The sequence below is a fragment of the Nesoenas mayeri genome, assembly GCF_963082525.1.
Source record: "Nesoenas mayeri genome assembly, chromosome: 6".
Classification (NCBI taxonomy): Eukaryota; Metazoa; Chordata; class Aves; order Columbiformes; family Columbidae; genus Nesoenas; species Nesoenas mayeri.
Genome location: NC_137545.1, coordinates 23,297,016 through 23,323,807, shown reverse-complemented (window position 1 = coordinate 23,323,807; position 26,792 = coordinate 23,297,016). Strand labels below are relative to the sequence as shown.

The following is a 26,792-nucleotide window of genomic DNA, read 5'->3' as shown; positions in this document are numbered from 1 at the left end:
CTTGATTCAACATTTTGTCCTCAGAATTGTATATATAGAACTGATTAATTAGCAGTCAAACAAATAAAATGTATTGTAGTTCCTCATGAATGATCAAGGGCTTTATTTTCAGTGGTACTTAAAACTTCTCTAGACATTTCTATTGATTTCTGTGTTAGTAGCAGGATACCCTTTACCTCATGGGACAAGACTATGCTGCAAAAAATACTTCGTTTATCCTGTGCAGGAAGTGATTTTTTCAATAATTTGAATCTCAGCAAAGCATTCAGTCTTTCGCTACTGAATACAATTTTCTCTGTGGGTCACAGCTTCCATTATAGGTTTTCTTAAATGCACAATACCTCCCAGAAACCTTGAAAGTGTCTTTTCTTTCCCATTAGTAATGGCATTTTGCTAATTTTGTGAAAACAAAAGAAAAATGTATTTTTTGCACATTAATGAGAAGTGCAGGTTTGCTTTACTAGTCACCTCTGAGAAATATGCGATCTTTATATGCCTTGACTTGACCATATTTTTGCTTAATTTCCAATGTCAACACTGATCTTAGCTTAGTTATGTTGAACTTCAGTGAAACTGTCTTTTGAAGCTTTGTGAGAAAATCCTTCCTCACGAAGACTGCAACCAGATTTGACAGAGAAGCCCAAATCCCCCAAATCCTACTGTTTTCACAAAAATCTGTGCCAGGCTAGAGGAATGAACTGTAAGCAGTGTCCCCTTTGAGGAGGGGATACAGGTTGAATTTTGTCCTTGATACATTCTGCTTTGGTTGTTCCACCCATGTGCTAACAATTCCAGCTTAGCTACAGCAGATGTTGTCTTTTGGGGGTATCACAGGAAAGAAAGAATGACAATATGGTCAGAAATTAAAAAGATGCAGATTTATCAGTTAATTAGCTTATTGCTCACGAAACGAACTTCTTTGTGGCTTTCTTAGTTTTGTGAATTACTGTTTACAAATCTTTCCACTCTTGTGACATTTCAGCTTTTGTGCATATTTAGAGAAGTTGAGCTATGGTAGACCAGAATAAAGCGTATTGAATCTGTGAAATCCTATGAAGATGAGTGGGATTGAATGATTCTAACTGAAAGAAATTTGATTGCTAATATAATACCATTGCTATCAGTGAAGATCGGATAGAACAATCAGAGCACCAAGAAACTTTCTGAAGTACTAGTGATAATTTTTATTAAAAAAGATGGAGTGGCTTGAGTTCACCATCATCTTCAAGACCTTCCTGCTCGAGAAAACCTCAGTGTTTGCTTGTTCTGTTTCTGATTCTGCAGTAGACTGAGGCAGTGTTTAATTAAAAACTTAAAGTGCATGGCCACATTCTATGCATGCTAAGCAGATCTCTTTAAGGCAAATATTACACTGTTTGCAAGTCCCATTCAACTAGAAAATGGTTTGAGGTGAAACAAGCTGCTATGACTGTTGTAGACAGCAGATGACACTAAACCATGGGTCTGTGAGAAGAGAGAAGCAACTTCAGAATGAATTCCTGGGAACCAGAAGAAACCTGATTTTTGAGGCAGATACAGTGGTGAAGGACCCAAGATGCCAGTCATGTTGCCTGAACTCTGTGGAAGATGGAAGTTTATCAAGGGTGTTGTGGTATTTGCCTGGGAGTCCCAGGATGAGGTGCTAAATAGTTTTGAAGTAGAATAACTTCTTTGTGACCCAGGAACAGAGTCAGGAGTGCCTCCTGATCTGACAGGCCATCAGGAAAGATTGAAAATGCATACCCAGTAGGAAGAGCTTTAGATTTGCAGGGGAGCTGATCAGGACCAAGCTCTGTGCTTTACTTTTGCCTATATCCATCCCAGATCTCTGTGAAACTGGCTGAGTGTGAGGATGTATTTGCCTACCCAGAGCGGTCTTCAGTTTGATTGATATGAACAAAACAGAAATGATCAATCACTATTGGACAAAGGTCAATGCTTTACTCTTGAATACAAGAGTGCAGTAAGAGCTTACTTATAAACATTTGTAATGCAACAGATTATGATGCAATGAATCTAAATGAAAACATGCAACTGGATTGTCTGGACTAGGCACATACATTTTCCTACCATTATTTCCCAGGATATTAGTGTAGAGTTTTCTGGTTTAGACTTAAATATTTGATCCAAGAATTTGAATTAAGATTATAATCTTACAAATGCTAGTGGTTCAGAACTGGTTGAGGAGTGGGGTTGTGAAATTTTCACCAATTGACTAAAGTGTTCAAAAATCAAGTTGTTATTTCCTTTTTATTTCTAGAGAAGGAGGTGACATTTAGATTTCTCTGTCGTTATGTCAGTAGCTGTTCTGTGGGCAGTTTATTATGGTTGATCCTAGGAATGGGGTTGTGTTTCATGCTTTGATGAACTGGAAGCATAGACAAGAGGGCAAACATTCACAATGCTTTGCTCAGAAGTAGCTTTTGAACACAATCCATTGCCACTGGTTACCACTCTGTTCCGGCCCCCTGGCTGCTGTTACAAGTCTAAAAGCTTAGATTACCCAGTACATCCATATAAAGGAAGCAGAAAAAAGTAACAAAGATATTCCTGAATTTAAAGGACTTTATGTAGAGAAAGAGAGTGTATGTAAGTTAATAAAGTTTAAATTGGAATATATGGAAAGGGGGAACATGTTTCCCAATTACATCCTCTCTGCCTCCAATCTGAACACCCACAGTGTCAATTTCATGGTTTGTATATTCAACAGAGACTTGTTCTGTGAACTGAATTTAGCGGGAGTGTTTTCAGGGATCTACCTTTCATCTATAAATAATGGCAGTTCTATCCTGGTTGTCCTATTTTTCCCTTATGTTGGCCCGGTGAAACAATGTGATCAGTAAAGTATGGTTCTAATTGTTTACAAGTTGTATAGGATCAATAAAAGCTTTTCAACATTTATCCTTCTCCTTCATCTCCTTCCACCACCAACCTTTATCTGGGGAAGGACTACGCACATCACGTTCTGCAGTCTCTTTCTGACACCAACTGAGAACATTTATAGCATGGTGTGTTGATGGATTCTTTTGTATGCTTCATTTCAAGATATTGACATCCTCTTTGTTTTAACCTAGCCAGTGAGAAACAGCAGGAGAAGACTAGCAGAGGAAGCTGTTCTGACTATTGATTTTCTTGTGCCTTTTGGTGATTCATTAATTCCTCTAACAATTGTTTCTTAGAGAGCTGGCTGGGTTGTGACCATTACTAGCCAGGAGAATAGGGCCTTCATGGCTGGGTGAAATCATAGCTTAGAATGTCAGCTTTGCCTTCTGAATTCTTCTATTTATGAGATTTTAATTTAGTATGGAAACGATATCGAGCTCCCTATGAATAGCGAAAAACCTCCAGTTTGAATATGACATTCTTATGATTCCACAATATGTGCAGATGCCATCTGTTTCACAAGAGAGAGAAGAAGGGTTAGACTAATAAGAAGATTGCAAAAATTAGCCCTGTGCATAATTTCATGTTATGGAAACAGTATGTTAGATTTTATTTCACTAGTATTGTATGTTATTGCTATTTGTTATTTGCTATAATTTCTTTTACATTATCTTTTATATAAAACATTACATGTAGTCTCTTTGTCTTAGGGATACTGTTAAGGGATGATAATATGCAATCATTGACTCTCATGTTGATCTTAGAAAGAAATACTTTCTTTATATGTAGATAAATGTTATTTGCACATTTGCCTGACTTCCGTATAAGTTAGTCTGTCATGCCTGGTCTGACTTAATTTGTTCTGACTGTTAGTAATTCTCAAAATAGAAAAATGCAGGTGTTACAAAGAAAACCATTAAATTTACTTTATTGATGAAGAATATCTCTTTTCATGGATAAATGGAAGAAACCCTGTCAATGGCTGAAGTGTATTAATAATTTTTGGCCTTACCATATTCTTTGTCTTGGTTCATCAACTTTTACAAGATTTATTTTAGGTTAGTATATTATCTCACCTTTACAAAAAATCATGCTATTTGCCCCTATTTCAACCTGAGAGCCATTTGACTAGACTCTGTCAAGTTGTCCTTACTTTTGCTTTGCATTCTATCTCTTCCCAGTTATGCAAAATAGGGTTTGGTAGAGTGCTGTGGGCTTGTTGATAGCAGATAGTCACTCCTCAAATAGAATAAGTATGTGCAGTCCCAAATAGCTTTGTGTAAGATATTCCCCATCCAGTAGAGTTAATTGCCAAAGTGTAATTTTTCAGCATCTGGTGTGGGCTATTTTGCTTGCCTGCATGGAACAGATTTAACCAGGGAGAAGTTTTCTCCAGCTGGTGGTAGAAATAATGAAATTCTTGTAATCAGTAGGTCTCTAATAGGTTGAGGCTCCCTCCAGGGAGGGCATTGCTAAGTTTTTCACAGCTAGAAGCCACTTTCTGTGCATCATTTCAAAGCCCAGAGAGGTGTGGGGCATGAAAGAGAAATTTCAGCTTCAGCATTTTAGTGTTGAGGTCTTCTGAATATGGGGTTGTTTTAAAAGTGGTTGCATTCATCTGTAACTTTTCACTGTAGAAATAAAAAGTAATGGCAGTCCTTGTTAAAACAAGGCTGTCTCATTTTCTGAAGCTCAGTAAATCAGGAAAAGCACAAATTAACTTTACAACTTTGGCTTTTCCTTTAACATTTACATTTTATGTTAAAAATAAAACAAAACCCCCACAAACAAACAAACAAAACCCACAAACACCTGCAAATACCTGATTTTACAGTATTGAAGATAATAGCAGATACTGTTCTTTTCCTTTTTTTGTATTGTAATGCATTCACATCTCTCATAGGAATGTCATAAGGGTTACTATGTTGTATTCAATGGGCACTTTCACTGCTGGCAGATACGGAACTTCATTTAGATATATATTGTTTAAGAAGATGCTGTTTTAGTTTAAGCAGAAGAGATTTATGGTGCATATTTGGAAAATCTGATTCCATGCAATGCATAAACATGCTACTCTAAATGCTGCCTTGTTATCACAGTGCATAGAAGTACTCACCGATTAAATTTTTCTTCACTCCTCCACCAGGACTCCATCTGCAACAATTTTGCATTAGATTTTGTTTTGTCAACATTGTCTTCTGGTATGAAGAAATGTTAATGTATTTCAAGAATCTGGAGATACCATTTCAATGGTTACTTATTAATCAGAACAAAAGCAGGCAATGACACTAAGTGGCTTTGGTTATTTTTGTTTGTTTTGGGGTTTTTGTTTGTTTAATTTTAAGAAAAAACATATTTATCCACAACAGCTGCTTGCAGAAAGGCATAATAATAAATATTACATCAGTACAAAGAGTGCTATGCATCATTTTTTGGACAATCTGTCTGAGGGCAGTTATAGTGACCACAAAATAAATATCAATCTCTTCTTTTGATTTTTTTTTTTTGAGGTGGGTAAGGTTGCATCAGAGATGTTTGCCATCTGTTCTTTGCTGCTTTGTATGTGAATGTCTGTGGCGTTTCTCCTAAAGCATTAAAATCACGCATGTTCAATATGTTTGTGTTATTTGGTGCCTTTTTTTTTTTTTTTTAAACCTGAAATGAAGCTGTTCCAATTTTTGTTTGTATTCACTACTACCCCCCATCTTACAAGTAAACCTTGCTCTTCTGTCTGGCTTATCAGGAACTACGTGTCTGTGGCTGCTGTCTCAGTGCTTGTAGTACAATCTGTTCACTGATTTCAGGGAAGTCTTTCACCTGACCTGCTTCTCTGTTGAGGTGCTAACTGTATGAGTTCAGAATACTGTTCTCTTCTTGTGGTATGCTGTATTGGATCCAAGTAGTGAGACGCTGTCCTAATAACTTACATTATTGACCCACAACAGATGAATGACATTGACACTAGATTTTTTCTTTTTTGCCTTCCCTTCTTCTTTTACTTTATTTTGTTTGCCTTTTTTGGTCAAGACACCAAAACAACTTGGTGTATTATTTGGCACCATTTGTGCTAATACAGTTTTAACCAAGGAGGGAAATAGAGGTTTTCTCTAAATGGGTCTGCCATTGTTTAAAAAAAGATTATACATCTTCTGACCTGACATTTGTGACAACCATGTTTTGTGCATGCTATATGGTAAATTGCTTTAACAACATGTAAACATTTTGTCTTAGAGTCTAAAGGAATTTTAAAATTTCTTTTAGAAAGGAACAAAGCATGTAAATGAGTTTTTGCTTCTGTTTTGAATATTTCTATACAGCTCTGCGCTGTATGTGAATTTGCACACAGGCTATTTTTTTCTCTATCATTGACAGAAAGCACCATTATTTCTTTAATTAGATTGAAGAGCTGCTACTTAATTCCTTAGTAACTTATGAGTTTCCCCAGCTAGCTCACGTTTCTTTCTGACTAAATTTCTCATGCCAGATAGTTGTCACTGTTGCTCGAAATGGGGAAGAGGTAAATAAGACAGGTTTTAAAAATTGTTTCAAACAGGTTTGCAGATATCAGACATGCTTAGAAAAAAAGGCCTCAAACCTTAAAATTCAAGTGTACATTTCAGGTGCTAGTTGATCCATGTCTAGAAATCAAGAGTTTTTGTAGTCACCTATGGTGTTGTCTCATTCAACCTACTGCTCCTGCCTCATTTGATGCAGCCCAGGGTATGGTTGGCTTTCGGGACTACAAGCACACATTGCTGGCTCATGAACAAACACCTCCAAGTCCTCCTCAGGGCTGCTCTCAATCCATTCTCTGCCCAGCCTGTCTTTGTGCTTGGGATTGCCCTGACCTATGTGCAGGACTTGGCCTTGTTGAACTTCATGAGGTTCACAGGCCACCTCTCTAGCCTGTCAGGGTGTCTCTGGATGGCATCCCATGCCTCCAGCATGTTGACCACACCACACAACTTTGTGTTGTCAGCAAACTCTGGTTTCTTTGTCATAAGACAAATTCTTTAGTACAGTTACTTAGTGCTTCTCACTGTATATGTATCTGCTTTGTTTTCCAGGAAGCCATTGTATGGTTTATTTCAGTGTAATTCCAGTATGATTGGACTAGAATCATTAGCCGATCCCTCAGATACCTGGGAAATTATAGAGACTATTGGGAAAGGCACTTATGGTAAAGTCTATAAGGTTGCCAATAAGAAAGACGGGAGTCTGGCAGCAGTAAAGATTCTGGATCCTATCAGTGTAAGTAAAAAATGTTAAACTGTAACTTCATTGTTAATTTAAAAGAAATCTAAAACAGAGTTGAAAGGTAAATCAAATGTGTGAGATATCGAAAGTGTCCCAAAGGGAAGAATTTGGCAGAATGCATTGGCAGAAGGAGTTTGGTACCAGCACCTGAAAGCTGCAACTTACAGTGTCAATATCCTGTATGTTATTTGAAGACAGCATTTGCCTAGTTCATTTTTTAGGTCTATGTAATTCTTCTGGTACAAATTTAGACATCTGTGCTTGGAGCATGCAAATGATAAGAAGGCACAGAGGCAATCTTCTTGTGGGCTTGCTGTAGTAGGAAAAATACAAAATGCTGTTAATCTTAATGTTCTTGTTTTATTCTGTGTACTCCATAAAAGAATTTATTTTTCCATCACTGAAGTACTGTGATCTTTAGGCTATTTTATAGTTATATTTTATAAGTGAATAATACTGTGAGGCAATAGTTAAGATAAAAATGGTCGAAGAGCACAGCCCAAATTCTCAGAGGTAGTTTTGTGCCAGTTGCAGTTTTAGCGGGTATTAAATGTCTATCTTCCCTCAAGAACTAAAACCATAGTTTTCAATGGAAGATTTAATGGGCAGCTCCTCAGGCTGGATCAAGCTGGAGTTTGATCACAACACTTGGGCTAAAATGTTTACTAGGAAAAGGTACATTTCTGTCACCTACAAACTACTTAAGTCCATCTTGGTTTTCTTTTATATAAATCTGAGGAAGGTAATAAATAAGATTATTACCTTTTCAGCAAAATGAAAAAAAAAAAAAAAAAAAGGAAAATTCATGTAAGAGTGTAAATTTTTTAATAGCCACAGTCTATGCAGAAACAATGACAGTTTCAGTGCTTAAGTACTGTTCTGAGTTGTGGCCTGTGTGCTGATATTAAACAATATTTTGTAATTGTCACAGAATTCTGTCATTAACAAATATATACTAACATTTGCTTGTTTCATGGTTGTTTTGTCTCTCTTTAGTTGTTTCTGGTGTATGTCTTTTCCTCACAGGAATGTCTACGTTTTTAGTGATGTCTGTTTTGAGATTTTGTGAAATTTTTCTCTGTTTGGACACATCTAATGACTATAGAAAAAATAATGAATCAAAGGTTCATGTATTTACCTCTGTCTACACATTAAAAAATATACATGTTTAAAAACAGGTTAGGAAATAATACATTTCTTATTTAGACAGCTGAGCAAAATTAAGTATAATTTTTACTTTCCTGATTAAGTATAATATGTACCAAAAGAATCCTTGAAGGACAACTGCTTGCTTTACACAACGTTCATATTTTTGTATGTAAAAAAAGCAAAAGTGGAATGATTTGGTATGGATTAAATTTACAGTATCAGGTGAGTACTTTCACCTGCATTAAAGTAAAACCATTTAAAAGTACAAACTAATTGAAAAAATTGTTCTTTTTATCCATGTGAATTTGTTCTTGATTTGTATGGACTTACTGTGTTTATATGTTCTGTTTCTTTGTGTTTTTTATTTAGGATGTAGATGAAGAGATTGAAGCGGAATATAATATTTTGCAGTTTCTTCCCAATCATCCTAATGTTGTTAGATTTTATGGGATGTTTTACAAAGCAGATCAATATGTGGGAGGACAGCTCTGGCTAGTACTTGAGGTAAAAACATTTTAATAACTTTACATCTTAACTAGAAAATGTTGTCAGGTTTCTGGTTTTTATTGCTAGAAGAGTCACAGGCTTTCACGATTCTCTGGTTGGGGCCATTAATCAAAGGACCAGTGATAGATGATGTGTGGTAGCCTACTGTTGAAAGTCACATCCAAACTTAAACTTTGATTAATAGGGAATGTCCTTGCATTTTATTTCTGTTCAAGTTGCTCTATTCTACCTCTAAAGCAAGCAAATCTTTTAGTTGAGAATGGTTTGTCTAAAACCAGCTTGATTTTTTTTCATGTTGGAGGAAACATTAGACAAGACATTTCTTTCAGCTTTTGGAGAGCTCAAGCACTTGAAGATGATGTAGTAGTAACATGGAGGACAGTTAATGAATGTGCTGCCTATTGCGAAAGTGAACAGAGAAAATGTAATGGGAAAATCTGTTTTGTGGTAATTTAAAACTAGAGGCTGGTTGTTTTGAAAATCTAGCAACAGAAATTCCTTCTATTAACTCTTCTTGTTCAGTGGCAATCAGCATTCTTGCAATGAAAATTGTATTTTGGTGGTCTTGTTTCCAGTTAAGTGGCTGCCAAGGATTGTTGCAAGATGATTTCTTCTGGATGTTTTCTAGGCTTAATTGATACAGAGCTTTGCACAGACGGAGAAATAACAGACCATTCAGACCTCTCTAACTAGACTGGTAAAACTTAGCATTCACTTTTTAATTACTGATCATTTTATAAATTTCACTCCCTATTCTTGAACGGTAACTGGAATCAGAATAGGGAAACTTTATTTCCACTTGAAATTGTGGAATCCCCACAATAATCTGACTTCTATGTGCTGCAGAATTATGTAGCTTGAATGAAAACTTTTGGATATGTTTAATCTTAAATTTCAGTAACTATTAAAAAAAGGATCTTTAGTATTTTTGGTTTACTATTGTTCTTTATTGTATGCCTGTTGGCCTTGTGTTGAGTTTGGACTTGGTTTCCCATGTGTTTTCTTTTTCAATACAGATGTAGTGTATCCAACAGATGCACCACCTGTGGTATGCTATGTAACAAAATTTTGTAAAGCAAAATTGTGACATGTTCTATGTAGCAAAACAGAATATGGAATTAGAGGGAGTTAGGTGTTTGTACAGACCTTATCAATCAAGTATGTTTCTTTTGGGTATTTTTTGTGCACATTAGCCAAAGTTTTGCAGAAATTTGATGTTAAAAAATTGTGTTTTCCTTATACGGATAAATTTACCAGACAAGGCAAACTATTTTTTCCCTTGGAATTTACATGCAAATTTATGTATGCTTTGCAGTTACTTTTTATATTATAAATTAATGACTTTTTTTTTCAGTAAAAGGGAATGTACAAAGTACTCAGACTTTGATCCCTGAGTCTTTGATGAAATATTATATTCATTGGATGGGTGGCTTCCAAAATTTATAATAAAAAGGTGGAATTTTTTTTTTTTTACTTTAGGCCCAGTTTTGCCATTTTTACTCCCTATAAGCAGGATTTTACTTTGATAAATGCCTAGGACGAAGAGGGGTAGCAAAAGTTGCCACGGTAAATATTTTTATGAAGATGCAGTTCTGGGATAGGTGTAGCATAGACAATTGTCCATCTGAATGTGCTTCAGTTCGCTTTTGCACTTCAGCAGTCTGTGGGATATTTTTATTATCAGTCAGTCATTCATTTAACATATGCTACCAAACAGCTGTCCGTCTGTATAATTTTTCAGTCACAGCCAGCTTGGGCTTTTTTTTTTAAGTGAGGGTATACATTTCTATATTTTATTTGCAGGCCAGAGATAAGTTTAGTACAGTCTGTCTCAATAGAACATTTTGTGAAATTAAAGCAATAAACAAAAATCTTTGACTTAATGTCTTGTCAGCAAATGGTTAAACATAGGAAGGAAAACATGCACTTGCTAGATGATGAAGTTCTCCTGTAAGTACATTCGATGACCGATATTGAGCTGAATGCTCCCACCTAATTGATTTAAAAAAATATATATATAAAAATCCCTACTAAGGAATGGAAAAGTTAAGTCAAATGCCTGCAGAACTCAAATGTTTTAAGTGATGAAATTTTGCTTCAGAGACATATTTACATAAAGGATGTCTTGTTTATCATGTCACTTGTCCTTTCCATGAACTAAAACTTTTAGCCAAGTGAAATTTTTTGATGCAAGGGGAAGGAAAACACCAACATGTCACAGAAATTAGTGATTGAACTGACACACAGTTCATAAAAACTATTTGAGAGTTGTAAGACTTAATGGGAAATGCTTGCAAGAAGCTGCTTTTCTGGATCGGAATGTTTCATCTCAGTTGTGGGCAGCACGTGCCATCAAATCTGAGTATAGAGATACGGCTTCTGTCTACTTTATATTGCCTGCCAGCAGGAGCGTTGATGGAGTGAAAGTTTAAAATGACTATAAATTGTTGCCTCCCATTTATCAAGACCATCAATCTTTTCAGTCTTGCCTTTTGTTTGCACAAAAGCAGTTTTCCAAAAAGACAATGCAGGTATTATTGTGAAAATACTCAAATAATGTAAATTATATGTATAAATCCTCTTTTAACAACAAAATACAGTCCTGTTCATAACATTTTTATTTTTAGGCACATTTTACAGATTATAGTTCATAATCTTCAGTTTTCATTTCATTCCCCCCCACCCAAGCTGCTGAGATTTATTATTAATATTGCTAATAAAATATATTCTAAGGTGGGATGACAGCGTAAGTAATTGCAGGGTAAAAATCTAGTTGTTCCCAGTCTTGTGTTGTAGTGCCGTTTTGCACAGTAGGTGTTTATAGCCTAAACAAGTATATTGAGTAACTGAGGACTTGTCTTGCTTTTTCCCCCCCTTACAACTCCCCCTTTCCCAGCTGTGCAATGGAGGTTCTGTCACAGAGCTTGTCAAAAGCCTGCTGAAGTGTGGCCAACGCTTGGATGAAGCTATAATCTCATACATCTTATATGGTGCTCTCTTGGTAAGGATATTCATTGGGCTTGTAATGACAGCAGAGGGTGCAATTTACTCATCTCATACATACATTTTCCATTTATGAAGTACGGTAATGTTGACAATATTATGTGGGCTATTCTAGCAGCAGGGCTTGTATCAAGCATATAATCCAGTGGACAGATGTTTCTATAGAGTACGGGCAGATTGTCTTCATTACATTCCCTAATAATAGGGTAATTGTCTTTAACTAAGGGAATAAACTTATTTTTGTTACTGGTATGTAGGGCCTTCAGCATTTACACAATAACCGGATCATTCATCGTGATGTGAAAGGGAACAACATTCTCCTGACAACAGAAGGTGGAGTCAAGCTCGTTGACTTTGGTAATGACCACTTCCCATTTGTTTTCTTATTACGTGCAGTTTAGCCAAAGGCATCTGTTTGCTTACCCCTGGGAATGCAGAGTGCCATAGTGAAAGAGTTTTGCAGAAGGATATTTCGTTATTTTAACAAGAAAAAATGGAAGAGGAACCTTATAGAGCAAGAATAAAAATTCTAACAAAAATCAGTAATAGACTTTTGACTTAGAAACATAAACATAGTAATTTAATAATTTAAAATAATTCTGAAGGTACCATTTTATTTACAAAGCTCTTTTGCATTTCACAAGCAATGTCAGTTTCAAGGCGGTTGTTCTCCTAATTTAAATTTAGAGAACTTTTGCATATGAAAAGGAAACATTCTTCTCTCTGAATTCATTTTTGCTAGCCTTAAGCAATTTTTTCCCTTAGAGCAGAAGGTTAAATGATCCCATGGGTCCAAAACACAGCATCCATTTAATTTGTGATTATTGCTTTTAGATTTGAGCATTACCACTCTGGAAACATCATAAGAAACAGGGGAGGTAGAGAGACAGATAGATTGATAGGTTGGTAGGTAGATAGAAAGGGACTTGGCAAAAGAATTAAACTGATTTCAGGACTTTTTCTTCCCCTTTAAACATGCACTTAGAAAAACAGAGAAATGCTTTAGTCCCTCAGATTTGTATACAATGGAATAGATAATTTTATTAAAGGTAACAGAAACAGATTATTAGTAATATGATTTATTAATGAAACTATATGATGCCTATTGTAATCATCACTGAGAGTAGTGTTGTGTGAATAACAGATGTTTGTTTAGCAGTGCATGAAGGTAAAGAAAAATGTTCACAAAATGAGAGTAGTGTAACGTGATGTGCCAAAAAATTCTGCAAATAGTAATATTTTTTAAAAATTATTAAAAAAATTAAATGTATGCAGTGGAAAAAAATGTAATAGTGATGTTGTTGTGGTATTATAAAATTAGCATAGAAATCTATTGAAGATGCTAAACTAAGGTGGGAAACTCTTTAGTGTCTTCTAGGGATAGAAATTCATTATGTTGAATGGCAAAGCCAATGATTAAAATAGTGCTGGGAGAAACATATGGCCTGAAGGAAAACTTGGAGTGAGTCCCTAACCTAGTACAGAGGAGAAAGATCTCTTCTTATTTGCCTTCCTTTTTGGGGTAATTTTGGCAGTATGATCTTTGTTTGTAACTACTCCATTCTGAGAAAAGTTGGCATTTCTCCCTATAGGAGAATGTTTCTCAGATGTATCAAAGGCCTGTGCTGCAGCAGGAGCTCAGCTTGGAGCTTCGAAAGGCAGATCAGTGTGCTGCAACTCCAATGCAAAGTAACTGAGAATCCCAACCTTTCTGGTGTTCCATGGGACTCTGTGATTCCACATTTAGGTTTTAGGGTTTTTTTCTTACTTTTTCAGTTACAAGAATAACACTAGAATTTTATGACAAATATTACTATCTCTGAAAAAGACATGAGTTAAATCTCGAGTGTTTCCGACCACTTAACAGTTAGGAAATGCCAAGAAATGCCCACATATCCATGGATTTCCTGACTAAAGAAGCATCAAGCACCAAGCTTTCAGTAAGTTGTTATTTTTCCCATCTAACCCACTACCGTAGTCACAGAAGGGACCCTTGGAATGAATTAGGACTGAATCACGGGTCATATTGTTGGTAGAACTATTTGTCTCATTTGTTGCAGAAAGTGGAAGATATATAGTGAAAAACACAAGGAGTTTAGGAAGAGAAGGAACTCAGAGTTGAGACAGTTAAATGACATCAAATTTGAGAAGACTCTTGTCAGTGTTTCTCTGTGATCTTGGCAGGTCATTTGCGTCAAACATTTTAGAAGTGGCCACTCTTTTCCTCATTTTCCTGACAGCCAGTCTGAATCATCTTGTCCTCCTTTGCAGAAGAGCTGAGTGTTCTTGAACTGCAGCTGAAGTCTATTACAGCTCTACTTGAGGCATGTGAAGTGCCTGAAAACTGAAAGATCTCCACTTAAGCACCCCAAAAGAGTGGAGGCTTTGGATATTTTTAGGCTAATCCCTGGAACTAATAATCCTCTCCCATTTTGCAGGAATGTTAAGGAGATTTATTGTTTGATGAGGAGGGAAGGAAACATGACAAAAGAAAAAGAAAATAATCACTTTAAATTTAGTATAGGGTTGGATATACTAAATAAGTAATTAGAAATCAGATTGATGGGGATTAAAAAAATATTAAATGAGTACCTAATCAGTGAGTGCTATCCATTTTGTCCACAAAATGAGAGAGAATCTTGAAGAAAAAAACCCAAAAACTTTATATTCAAGGCTGTACATATGTATATTGGATCACAGATAGGATTATACAGATATCCTTAATTGAGGCACCTTTTTCTTGCCTTTATTACATGATTTTACAACTTGCTTTTTCAATGTAACACACATTTCTTTCTTCAGCTGCTCTTGACAGCATGATATATTTGAATAAATGTTGGTCACAGTGTAAGTCGACCCAAAATGTCTGCAACTTATCATTCATTTATGCACATGCTCTCCCGCTGTCTCCCTCTCGGCTCTTTGGTATTCTGCCCTGTTTTGGAGCGTCCGTAGACAGCAGCTACAAATTAAACTAGCTGGAGAGAAATCAGGGTTAAATGCACAGTGGCTTGCTGTAGGTCCTAGCCATTAACTGTTTCACGGTGGTACTCAGGAAATCATTGAAGGCTTGCAATCACACTGAAAAATAAATATGGAATTGAGTTTTGCAGCAATCAAATTATTTAACTTAGGAATTATGAGTCCAATGTCTTATTTATTGGCATCAGGCAATGTGTGTTATATGTGTTTCTACTCGGTTTTGTCGCTGGGTAACGCCATAGGAGCAGACCACTATGGTTTTTGTTTTTAAGCAATGTTAAGGTGAAATATGTTGTTAAGTCAATATTGGTTTCATGTCAAATTGCTGGAATGCTTCTGAACTCTACAGTTCAATTATTTGTTGACCAGAGCACAGAATAAGATTTGCTGTTAGAAGTTCATTCTGATTTGTTAATGTTGTTTGATACCTTTCTAGTTCTTCCTCTTTTCAGCTGTGCGTCAGTAGTCCAGCCCCAGTCAGAACGCACTGAAGCACAGGCTTTGTTTTAAGCATGTGCTTAATTCCCTAAGTACAAGCTGCAGTGTGAGCTTGAGCTTCTGTGCTTTTCTCAATAGGGAAAGATTTAAGCAAGTGTATAAATATTTTGTTGAACAGGAGTCTCTGCAAAACCTCTAGCAAAGAAGCTTCCTGCCAGCAGTGTTCAGGAACTAAACTACTGAAACAGAAGTTTTAAAGTCAAGTTGTAATTTGAATAGTTCCTTTTTATACTCATGAAAACAGCAGGAAGAAGTCTGTGATATTTAGGTACCAATTGAATTTTTTATTTTGAATGAAAGTGCTTCAAACTGAGAGTCATTCACACACACACACAAAATCTCAGCAACTCTGAAGGAAAACAGCAAGCTGAAATTAATCAAACAACAAATTCAATACAAATGCTGCACCTACTTTGGCCAGGCATTCTGCAGCTGTACTCCCAGGCTCAGGGTTTGTTTTCCAGATACTTGAAATAAACTGACTGAAATGACAGAATGAATTTGAAGCCAAGTTTTTTGAATCTGTTTCATTGCAGGTGTTTCAGCCCAGCTCACCAGCACACGGCTGCGTAGAAACACCTCAGTGGGAACACCCTTTTGGATGGCACCTGAGGTAGGCAAACATTCCTATCTGGGTTGTCTCAATTCATCGCAAAGCACGCTTTGTTGCCACTTCCACGTAGCAGGAGAAAAGATGTACTTTCTTCCCTGCCCTATGGCTTGTCTTTCTACTTTACATCAAGGTCCCTGTTGAGAAAAATGAATGTACTATTAGAATATACAAAATCTATTTCTAACAATCTTCTTTATTTTCTGTAATGTTTCCAGAAAAGTACAGATAATCTGCAAATAATGAGAGTGTCCTTGAAAGTTTTATGACTTTCCTATCAAATACTGTATGTTTTGTTGTGTTTGTCTGTGCCTCTAAATACAGAATGGGAGGAGAAAGGAATTCCCACAGAAAGTCTTGCTATAGGACTTTGCAAAACCCTGACTCAGCTATGTGTTCTTTAACCTTAATCATAAACTGGGGACCTGGGCACTTAGACACAAGGATTAGCATGGATTAAAAATGGGGGAAAATAATCTACAGGCAGCCTAGCCAAGTATCTTAGACCATATTTTTACACACTATTCTGCAGACATAACCCTTTTCCTTCTACATCATGAAGCTCTAGAAAGTTTTAACACACTGTTGGAACAAAAGTCTGTTAAGTACTTGCTCTAAATTTAGAGTGAAAGAAGTTAATCTTTGCCCTCTCTGCTTTAAGAAACAAAACCCCATTTTGTAATGTGTAGATCATGAAGTTAAAAAATAGAGAATGAAAAGGGAGTGATCCATTTATTTGTAAATTGTTAAACCTTCATAACAGTAGTAGCCTCATTTTTGTTGAAGGCCATTAGACTTATTTAATTTTGGGAAATTTGGGATGGAATTTGCACCTGTTACAAATGCACACAGGTCTATTTCTGTATGCCAAAGAGTTAAAAGTATGTAAACGTGGTTTAAAAGATTTTATATTTTTTTTTTTTTAATATGTTATTTCTGTTGCTAAGGAAGGCTAATTATAGCTGAGCGGAGAAAAGAAGCTGCTGTAACGGATCCAAAATTGATCTTGCACAGTCTCACAAAGAATAGTTGATATTTTACCATCTCCATAACAACCAGTTTACGTCACAAAGGAGACACAAGATAGCTTAGAAACCATTGTGCAAGCATTATTTATGGAATCACCTTGGTTGGAGGCATTCTGAAACCTTTATAAAATATTCCTCTAGACATAATGGACATATTATGAAATATTTTCTTGAACTCAAATTATTAGGAGTGATTTTTATGGTACTGTTTTGCTTGAATAATTGCCATCAAAGGCAGTAATCATACCCAATTTGTTTTCTCATCCTGCTTGAAAATATTAATTCTTGAGGTAAAAAGCCAAAGAAATAAGGAGAGATTTTGATCTGAAAGATTTTGACCTGACAATACGACACACATGTAACCAAGGTATGTTATGTGCATAGCACATCAAAACAGGAACAAAAGTAGCTTTGAATGCTTCCTGTTTTGAAAAGATTTGACAAAGCCAGTACCATAAGCATAATAAGTCATATCACATTTGCATGCCTGTGTGAGCCACACCGATCAGGCTTCATAGCTACACCAATCTGCAAAGCAGCTGTAAGATGTTCACATACCTGTTATGCTGTTGCTGAAATGGCTTTTCAATGACAAGTTGCATAACACTTGTGCTCAAGTCACTACAATTGCTTTCTTTGTGTTCATGTGAATGACATATTTCCACTGATGCGTGAAGTGCAATGTACCTCACTTCTGGGGAGATCTTTCTGGTATTTTTAAAACGTGTAGACAATTTTTTATGTGAAAGATGGAAGGTTAGGACTGCAATAAGATGAAAAACTCTGCTTGGGTAACAGCTTATTAGGAACAGTGTTTTCTAGGTGAGACTGTGGTGAGATCAGTAAAAACTAGAAAAGCACTTAATGTTTGCAAGAATCTTGCTGCCTAAAGGTTTTGGCATAGAGTAGAATCTATGTCAAACCCCAAAATACCATGAAGTAACTGGACAGAAGTGTTGCTAATCAGAGAAACAGAAATCATGAAGACTATGAGTTTATTTATTTATTTTTAATTGGACTTTTACTATCTGTGTGTGAAACATAGGACCCTCAGTCAACGCATAAGGCAATCATGGGACCTCATCTTGTCTAAGGGTGAGAAAGATGGATTTAATCTGAAGGGGAAGTGGAGAGGGGGAATGAAAAAGCTTGCCTTGGAGGAAGAGACAACTGGAGTGTTTCAGAGAAATGAACCTTATGAAATAGAGCTGACAGGGAATATTTTCCAGGGTAAACCCCAGGAAAATAAAGCCTGGAGAAGAATGGTGTAAGATTATTCAAGCTGACAGATAGGAATAACTGAATATAAGCAGGAGACAAATATGCTGCAAACTAGAATCACTACATCAGCCTGCATCAGGACGAGTCTCTATAATGAGGAAATCCATCGTATTCCAAGATGAAGTTTGCAAAATATATCAAAGGGGTTATATGGCCTGGTATTTGCAATAGCAAAAATTCATAGGAAAATAGCAGTGACTGAGAGTGGTGTGAGGTGTTCTGTTCAGCGCAGTCTTCTTACTGGCAGCATGAAAAGCGGTAGCTTAACAGTTTTGAGTGACTCAAACATCTTAGAGGGCTCTTTTTTTTTTGTGATGACTGTGAGGCTTGTTTAGCAGCAGCAGGACAAATCAACAAGATTTGTCCTTGTGTATTTGCTTTGAGCAGAGCATGTGATTAACAAAAAATTTGCTGAAAAATGAAAATACAGGGAAAAACTAGGCTATGTGGAAGGAACAGAGGAACTTGGCAAGGATGAGTCAGTTTGAGAGCAGCTTTAAAGCAAATTCACTGAAAGTCAATCATTGCTATTTAACCTAATTAGTGTTGTCTCACACTTAAAAATATAGACATGCAGAAACTGGAACACTGAATACAGTCCTACCAAAAAAAGATAAATAAGGCAGGATAGTCTAAGTATAGTGGATGATTAAAGCTGCCTTCTGCCAAACACTTACATTACTGAAAATCCACTTCTATTATGCTGAAACAAATTGTGTTGAAGGTTAGCAAGAGGAATCAGATTTGTAACTTTTGAACCGAACTGCATTTACATCTCTAGTTCTAAAAATTAACATGTCTTGTTTTCAACCTCCAGTGCAGAAATGAACAAAATCTAGTTTACATAGAATTGCAGGGGTTTTTCTTCCCACATGTAATTATATTATCATGAGCTAGCTGGAAACTTAACTCTTGAAACAAGCTCAGTTAGAATCTGTACATGTTTTCTTTGGCCCAAATCTAGTTTTAAGAACAGAAATAGAAAAAGATACTTGAAGTCAGAACTGGAAAGATGCTGAAGGTAATTTAAAACCACAGGGAATATGCCGTTATATTTTACTGATAACAGCTAAAAAAACCAATGCTGCATGGATATTTATGTTTTAAAAGGAACATAGTTCAAAAATAGTTGATTCTTTGAAGAATTGTATGTTGAAGTATGACATATGACAGTAGGAGAGGTATCATATGAGTTCTGTAATAATGAGTTAACCAGAGGTAGAATCTTGGCTCTGCTTTGTTCTTGGTTTCAGAGGGATTTCATATGTCACAATATATTTAAAACTGTGTGAACTCCGTATTTCGGATATTTGTTCCCATCCTGCCAAGATGAAGTAATTAATGATCAGTAAGACTGCCCCTGTGGTAATAGATTGTTTTCCTTCCCACTGTTGAATCAAGGTGTTCTTCCTGGGATAAAATTCAGCACGTCTGAGCATCAGAATAAATAGTTGACTAGTTTAAATTGTCTTTCTTTTTCCAATATTTCTTTGTATTTTTTTTAAAACTTTGATCATATGTGTGTGCAATAAGTCTGATCTTGAAACAATGAATAATATTTGCATTTTTTCAGTACAAAGGTGTGTCTCTGCATGATGTAAAGAAAAATCAACTGAACTGGTAAAAAAGGCACCCCAAAAAGTCATTTGCATTAATATAGTTGAAAAATATAAAAAGGGAAAAATCTAATTTTGCAAAGACTCACAGCAGCTTTTCCACGGAAGTCAATATTCACTACAGTAAGCCTGCATTCAGGCCTTAGAATTTTGTCAAAAAAACATCCTCCTTTTGTTAGATTGGGCTGATTTCTCTTATTTAACTCTGTGTTGTAGAAGACATGAAAAATGTACAAAAAACCATTAAACAGTAAATACATTTCATGTGCAGTTAAATACTGAGCTGGAAAAACAGCACAGAAAAGATAACCCCGTCACTAATCTGGGCTTATGTTTTTAATTAACTCTAAACATGTACAGTGATACATTCCCTTGAAACAATTGAATATGTTCCCATTTTGTCACATTTCAACCTAGCTTATTTGCCAGCCCCTTGCTTACATCATGGGACTCGACATCAGCATCCTGTTTATAGCTCTAGGTCTCTTCACTTTAATTCCTTATTAGCTAAAATTAGCTCTTCTGCTATGCATGTTTTCACTACGCTTTTAAATGCCAGCTAAGAATGGAATTTTGTAAATGCTGTTTTATAATGAACTATGGATCCACCACTTAGTATAAACAGGATATAGATTTCAAGAATGTATATACACTTATTTTTCTGCCTGAAAGCCATTTAAAAACAGTTGTACAGTGAAACAATGTCCATATTTTGTGATAAAGAAGCATAAGGAACCACGTACCTTTTCTAATAAGGAAAATTTTGAAAATATTTCCTTCTAACATCTTCTATGAAGGTGTAATAACTATTCTCTTACAGCTAATGATAAAATAGACCACTTAATTAGCTCTTACTACAGTTTTTTTTATTACCTTGTGAATTACAGTAAATGAGATAATATTGAAAACATAATTTACAAAAAATAACTGATTGTCCTTGGGGAAAAAACTTCACAGATGGGAATCGAGAAAACTTCTGCTGCTTTTACGGAATTTGTGTTAGTCTGGCATCATGTTTAATTAATAGTGAAATACTTGAAAATCCCACACATTTATTGGGTAAATAAAATAAATGCAATAAATGGTAAAGATAAAGAATGGTAGGATTAAATAATCCATAACGCAGATTTTTGTTATGTTGTGATTTGAACATTTTCTTGTTTAACATTAATGTATTTATGACAGTGTATTAGGCCCCCTAGGCTGTGAAGGAATTGCCTGTTTGGCATACATTTTGAAATGACATCCCTGCTTTCAGGAGGTTAAAGTAGTGGGACATCATGGTGGGTTGGAAGTTATTTTTTTGTGAATATTAGCTGTCCTTTCGAAACACAGCACTGGGTTTGGTGCAGTCCTGTGGTACAGATGGGAAATAGGTATGGATTAAGGATGGGAAGGTGGAGGAAGAAGAGTGGGAACCGTTGCTCTAAATAGATAGGGCAAGACTGTGTGGAAAAACTGAGGGAGACAGAGGTGAAATGACGTGCTTAAAGACATACAGCCAGGTCAGGGGCACAATGTGGGATAGAATTAGGTCTCTAAATGAACACGAATGTCTAAAATGCCTGTGACTCTGAGATGCCACCTTCTGAGAGTTCAATAGCATGATTTAAACAAAATTATCTTTTTTGAGAACACAGATCTTTAGGACTTGAATAAAGAAATAAAAGCAATGGCAGTTTCTGTCCTGGGCTTTTTTTTCCTCCCCCCCTTTCTTAATTTTCTGTGGCTCTCACACCCAAGCTTTAAGCAGCTGCAGTAGTAAGGAGTTACACTGAAGTTGCTTAAAGTCCAGTGGAATTCAGAAAGCTGAATTGGAATACAGAGGTTTCTGTGAAGGAGACACAAGGCACACAAGAGAGGCAGAGAGCACAGCAGGACAGCAGCAGTGAGCTCTCCCTGCAGAGCTGGCTCTGGCAGAACACATCACCTCCTGCCTGGCCTGCAGGAGACCTGCCCTCCGCATGGGCTGGCATGGCAGGAGGGGCTGGAAAGGAGGTGGCAGCTGGAGGGAACCTCAGTGCCTTCCGAGTTCCCTTGATAACATGGCCAGAATCTTGTGAAGGGATGTGAAGGGGCTGCAGAAGCTTCTGTTCTAACCTAAACAGTAGCTATGGAAGGGTTGTAAAACTTCCATGTAGGGTGACAAAATAAACGAATGAACAAACAAAAAACCAACCAACCAAAAGCCCCCAAACAAGCCAACAACAACAACAAAAAACAGTAGAGAAAATGATTTTAATACCACACTGCCCTGCACTGAGATCCCTACATGAAGTGTGTTTACTAATGAAGCTGGAATTGCTTCTGAGTTTTCAGTTTATTTGTGAAAGACCATTTACAAATCTATGTGAGGTGTGTAGTGTATATCCTTACTGCTGAGGAGTAAATCTGTGGGTCAGAAACAAAATGCGTCAATGACATTAGTATTAGAAATGTTGAAGCTGTGATGATGGCATGGTATAAAGCAAAATAGATTTGTGTACTCGAAAGCTTACCTGTTTTTCCTCACTGTATCATTCGGCGTAATAAAAGGTATTATGTTTCCCTAGAAGTGTAGCCTGCTGCCAGAGCAGTCGAATGGTCTCAGGAATATTTCACTTATGTGAGTTAAAAAATAAAAATAAAAATAAAAATTGATTACTCACAGCTGTTAGAACACAATTGACAACTTGACATATAGTTAATTTTCAATCAATCAACATTAATTGTGATAATTACTCATAAGAATTATTTAAAATATTCATTACTTTGTATTTTGGAAACATTTCTAACAACATAATTATTTTCTGATACACCGTGGGAAAATTTCTATGATGATAATAAATAAGGAACTGAAATCCAAACAAGAAAATGGGGGAATATGGAACCAATTTCAATCACAAATTTGCCCTTTTTTGAATTATGTGAATGTGCTTGAGGGGAGGCAGGGAGGGAAAGAGGAAGCGAGGGAGGGATAGAGATGGAAAGGTATCACTTTGGGCTGGATAATTCAGTATCCCCAGTGCTGCTAAATGCTATCATGATTTTTTTTTTTTCAGTGCATAGGACTTAGAACAATATTTAATATTATATTTCCTATGTAGATAAATTAAGTTGGATTACGTAGTGTCAGGTGGAGCACAGAAGTTCAGTTGGTTTGTTTCGTTTGACTTGCATAGCTAGCAATTTTGTTCTCCTTGCGGCAAGGGTAACAATTCTGTGCCACATTCATTTCACATACGTAGTGCTTTTCAGCATTGTGCTCACACACCTCATAAGCTGCTTAGCTACGTCAGCCGAGTACAGCACTGCCTGGCTTCAAGAGCATCAGCCTTTTTACCTCCGGACTCCTTTCTGCGGGCAGGTCACCAGCGCTAATTGTGCAGCAGTCGTCTCCAGGTAGCACATCTGTACTGCTGTTATCGGTATTGCCTATGCTTGCAGCTATACTTTGTACATGAACTGTAAATACTCAGGCAAAATGAAAATAATTTCACTTCTAATAATTCTGGGTAGACTTAAAAGGGTTTGATGTATTTTGCTTCAGCTAAACATATATAGCTTCCTCTCTGCGCACAAGTCAGTACGACCACTGTACATGTAACAGCTACTTCTCTGTATTGCCTGTTTTTCCTCTTTTAAGTCCACCTGTGATCTACTTACAGGCTTGCTGAAGTTCAAAGAAATCTTTGCATTGATTTCAGAACAAGTAGAACTATATCCCTGAATATAAAGTCTTCTTGTCATGGTGTGAATCATCTTGTGTATCTCTGTGAAGTTTTGTGTTTCTGTAGAAGTGATAAATCACACAGAAAGCCTGATGACTGACTTCTCTAAATTCCCTCCAGTTAGTGTGACTGATATGTTTGTGTGCAGGCTTTGCTAGACCAGTGAATTCTCCCCATCCTCACCCTGTCCCAGTGTCACCCTCAGCACAGTTAATGTTGACAACTACCATCACGTTGTCTGTTTCTGTGTGGTGTTTAGGTGCTTTCCATCCCATGGCAATATGGCTGGGCATGAAATTGTGATGAAATTACAACTAATACAGAAGGTGACAGCCTGTCTCCTTAGCAACCTGGGCCACTGTGTGCACGTAACCAGTCTATGCTGAAGTGAGAGACTTGGTACTTATTCCCATGGTGTTGGCTGGCAAATTTCAAGATTAACTACATCACCCCCTGAAGCTTTAGCATTAATATACTGTTTGCAGCAAAGCAAACTGTCTTCTCTTTTGCTTGCACAAGCAGGGAAAGATTTTGCTGAATATAAAATAAGTACAGATGTGGTGATGTTGTTGCACAAGGTAGAGAAAGGAAGTAGCATTTTCTGCAGTTTCAGATCATTTCTTCTGGGCTCTCTGTCTTCATGCCCCACTGGGCAGAGCAAGCATCAGCAATGCTGAGAGGCACTGTCAGCTCCAGAAGTGCAACCAAAAAAGACAGATGTTTCCAAAAAATGAGTGTCTCTGAGTTCCTGATAGAGACAGGAGCATAATAAAAGAGAAGTCAATGGCATTTTTCTTTTTTGTATTTGGCTTTTAGACATTTTTGCTCTGCATGGAGTTCCAATACAAAGCAGGGCTAGGGCATTCCTAAGGACTCAGTCCTCAGTAAACTGTGACTGAGAGAACTTCATAGAATTCTTCAGATTTCAAGGTAGAGTGTTGTCTGCTAGCCAATATATAAAGTGAAGTGCCAAAGAGCACCTTTCTTCAAAGAAGACACTGAACATCTGATTCTTGCTTTAAAAAATAAAATTAGTGGCATATGTGTTTCTCTAAGTGGTACATAAGTTCATATACATGGCTGTATACTCAGTGTCAGAAAAGTGGTTCATCTTGTATTAGTACGTTTTCTATGAGGCTGATCTCACTGTAGTCAAGCTGTCCAAAATATACTGGGTTGCATGGTCCACTGGCTGAATTTTTGTAAACAAAGAGAATGCAGATTAAGGGGAGTATTTTTTGTAAAAGAATAGCTGCAGGCTTTGATATTAAAATCGAGGAGAATCTGGTGGTGTTTAATTCCCCTTAATTAGAGTACAAGTATTTTGCCATAGTACCATATTTACTGGAGGTGTAGCTGTTAGCTGTGGAGCAAAGACATACTAAGATGCATTATAGATTCCTTTCTCTTTGTTTGGTAGGTAATACATTGTGAAGCCGAGAAAATCTCAAAGACTTTTCTCTTTTTTGAAACAGCAGTTGCAGTATACTTTTTTCCCCTATCCATTCTGAGTGCAAACCCCTTTGATGCTCATATTATTTTAGTGTAGCTTGTTAAACTGGTTTGCTCTAGGAAAAGAACTATTACTATATAGCAAAGTACTTAACTAATGTCCAACTGTACTGCCAAAAAAACCCCAACAAACCAAAAAAACCAAACCAACAAACATTTCAGTATTATTTTAACTAGTATGTTCAACACTCCTGATCTCTGATAAAGTAAATGCTGAGTGCTGTATGATGGAGTCATGAGTCCCAGAGTAAGAGATGGACAGGTCCTGTGGGCCTGTGTTGGATAGAATCTCTACCAGAGGCAGGAACCCCCTCTGTTAGGTGCAGCTTATGGAGAAAGTAACCAAGAGGTTAAGCTGGAATCTGCAACTTGTCTGGGAAAGCTTTTCTTCCAGCAGGCTGCCGGTGGCTCTCTGCCAGCAAATACCTGAGATGCTGACTTGCACATTGGTACCTCTGCAAAGCCTTGTCCCAAACTGAAGCCCTAACACAAGTACTCAGAACTAATACAGAAGTAAAAAAAAAAAAAAAAAAAAAAAAAAATCACCTAGAACATAAATGCAACCACCCTAGGACATGCTGTCAGAAGTTCTCTTTATCTTAACTATGAATTAGTAACAATACTTAAAACTAGGAGAAAAATAATGGAAGCTGAGACTAGCAATATGTTGAGATCTGTCAAATTTTCAAAGCAGTTGGTCTAATTGATAAGATTTGGGAAGGCAAAATTGAAACAGGATTCCAAATCATGATAGAATAAAAGGCAGTGAAGCTGTGATTTTTTGCTCATCCCTTTGCAAAGGCGATGGCTAAATTTAAACTTTAGTCTGCATCTCACATGTAGGTACAGAATTGCTTCCAGCTTAGATGAATGATTAGAATGCAAACAGTGGCTTAGCCAGAAGTGTGCATCAAGTTCGTGATGTAAAACACTGCTGATGTCCCAGCAGAGATTCCTGCCAACTTCAGTTTTTCTTAGACAAGGTACATGGAATGTTAATTAATATTTTTTTTTTTAAAACTACTCAAATCTAGTAGAGACAAACTGAAAAAAACCAAAAAAAGGCAGAAATGACTGAAGGGATATTCTTATCTAAAAAACAGCTGCGCAAATCAGTCTGTCCTCATGAATAGTCATAGCAGTTAATAAGAATAACATCAACAGAGTTCTCTGCTATGGTAATAGCTTTGTGTAAGAAGTGATTTCTAAAAAAATAATTTAGTAGAGTGATGTCCTTTGTATAGATAGTTGAATCATTTCATGGAGCTTAATGTATTTTAGAAAAAGAGGGAGACTTTTTTAAAGAAAACAAACCTATGAGAAGTTCTAATTTGCTGTTACATTTTTGTGGGCCTTTTCCTAACTGGGATATATAGGCAAAGATATGGATTTGAAAGCTATGTAGAATTTTAGACATGACTCAAAAAGTACTTGCATGTCATGCTAGAATGGTGTGAATTGTACATTAGGTTAAAGCATTATTTTCTCTGCTTTTTTCTGATAGGTCATTGCTTGTGAACAGCAGTATGACTACTCGTATGATGCTCGATGTGACGTATGGTCCTTGGGAATAACAGCTATTGAACTGGGGGATGGAGACCCTCCTTTATTTGACATGCATCCAGTGAAAACTCTTTTTAAAATTCCAAGGTATGGCACTAGATGGCTCTCTTCACTCACTAGTTTGTTCAAAGGCAAACTGGTCAAAGGAGAAAGAAATATTTGGTAAATATTTGTGCTTCAAATCCTAAGAATC

General features: G+C 36.6%; 1 protein-coding gene across 1 annotated transcript in view; it reads left to right on the top strand.

Annotated features, from left to right (window-relative positions):
• The window catches only part of MYO3B (myosin IIIB), a gene marked incomplete at its 3' end in the record, with an annotated part of 189,804 nt that overhangs the window by 15,761 nt on the left and 147,251 nt on the right, over nucleotides 1-26,792 (top strand). The window contains exons 3-8 of the mRNA XM_080346840.1: nucleotides 6,951-7,134; nucleotides 8,659-8,793; nucleotides 11,693-11,797; nucleotides 12,057-12,156; nucleotides 15,816-15,892; nucleotides 26,541-26,686. Of these exons, the coding sequence (XP_080202966.1) occupies nucleotides 6,951-7,134; nucleotides 8,659-8,793; nucleotides 11,693-11,797; nucleotides 12,057-12,156; nucleotides 15,816-15,892; nucleotides 26,541-26,686 (747 nt within the window). The remainder of the gene's footprint in view (nucleotides 1-6,950; nucleotides 7,135-8,658; nucleotides 8,794-11,692; nucleotides 11,798-12,056; nucleotides 12,157-15,815; nucleotides 15,893-26,540; nucleotides 26,687-26,792) is intronic.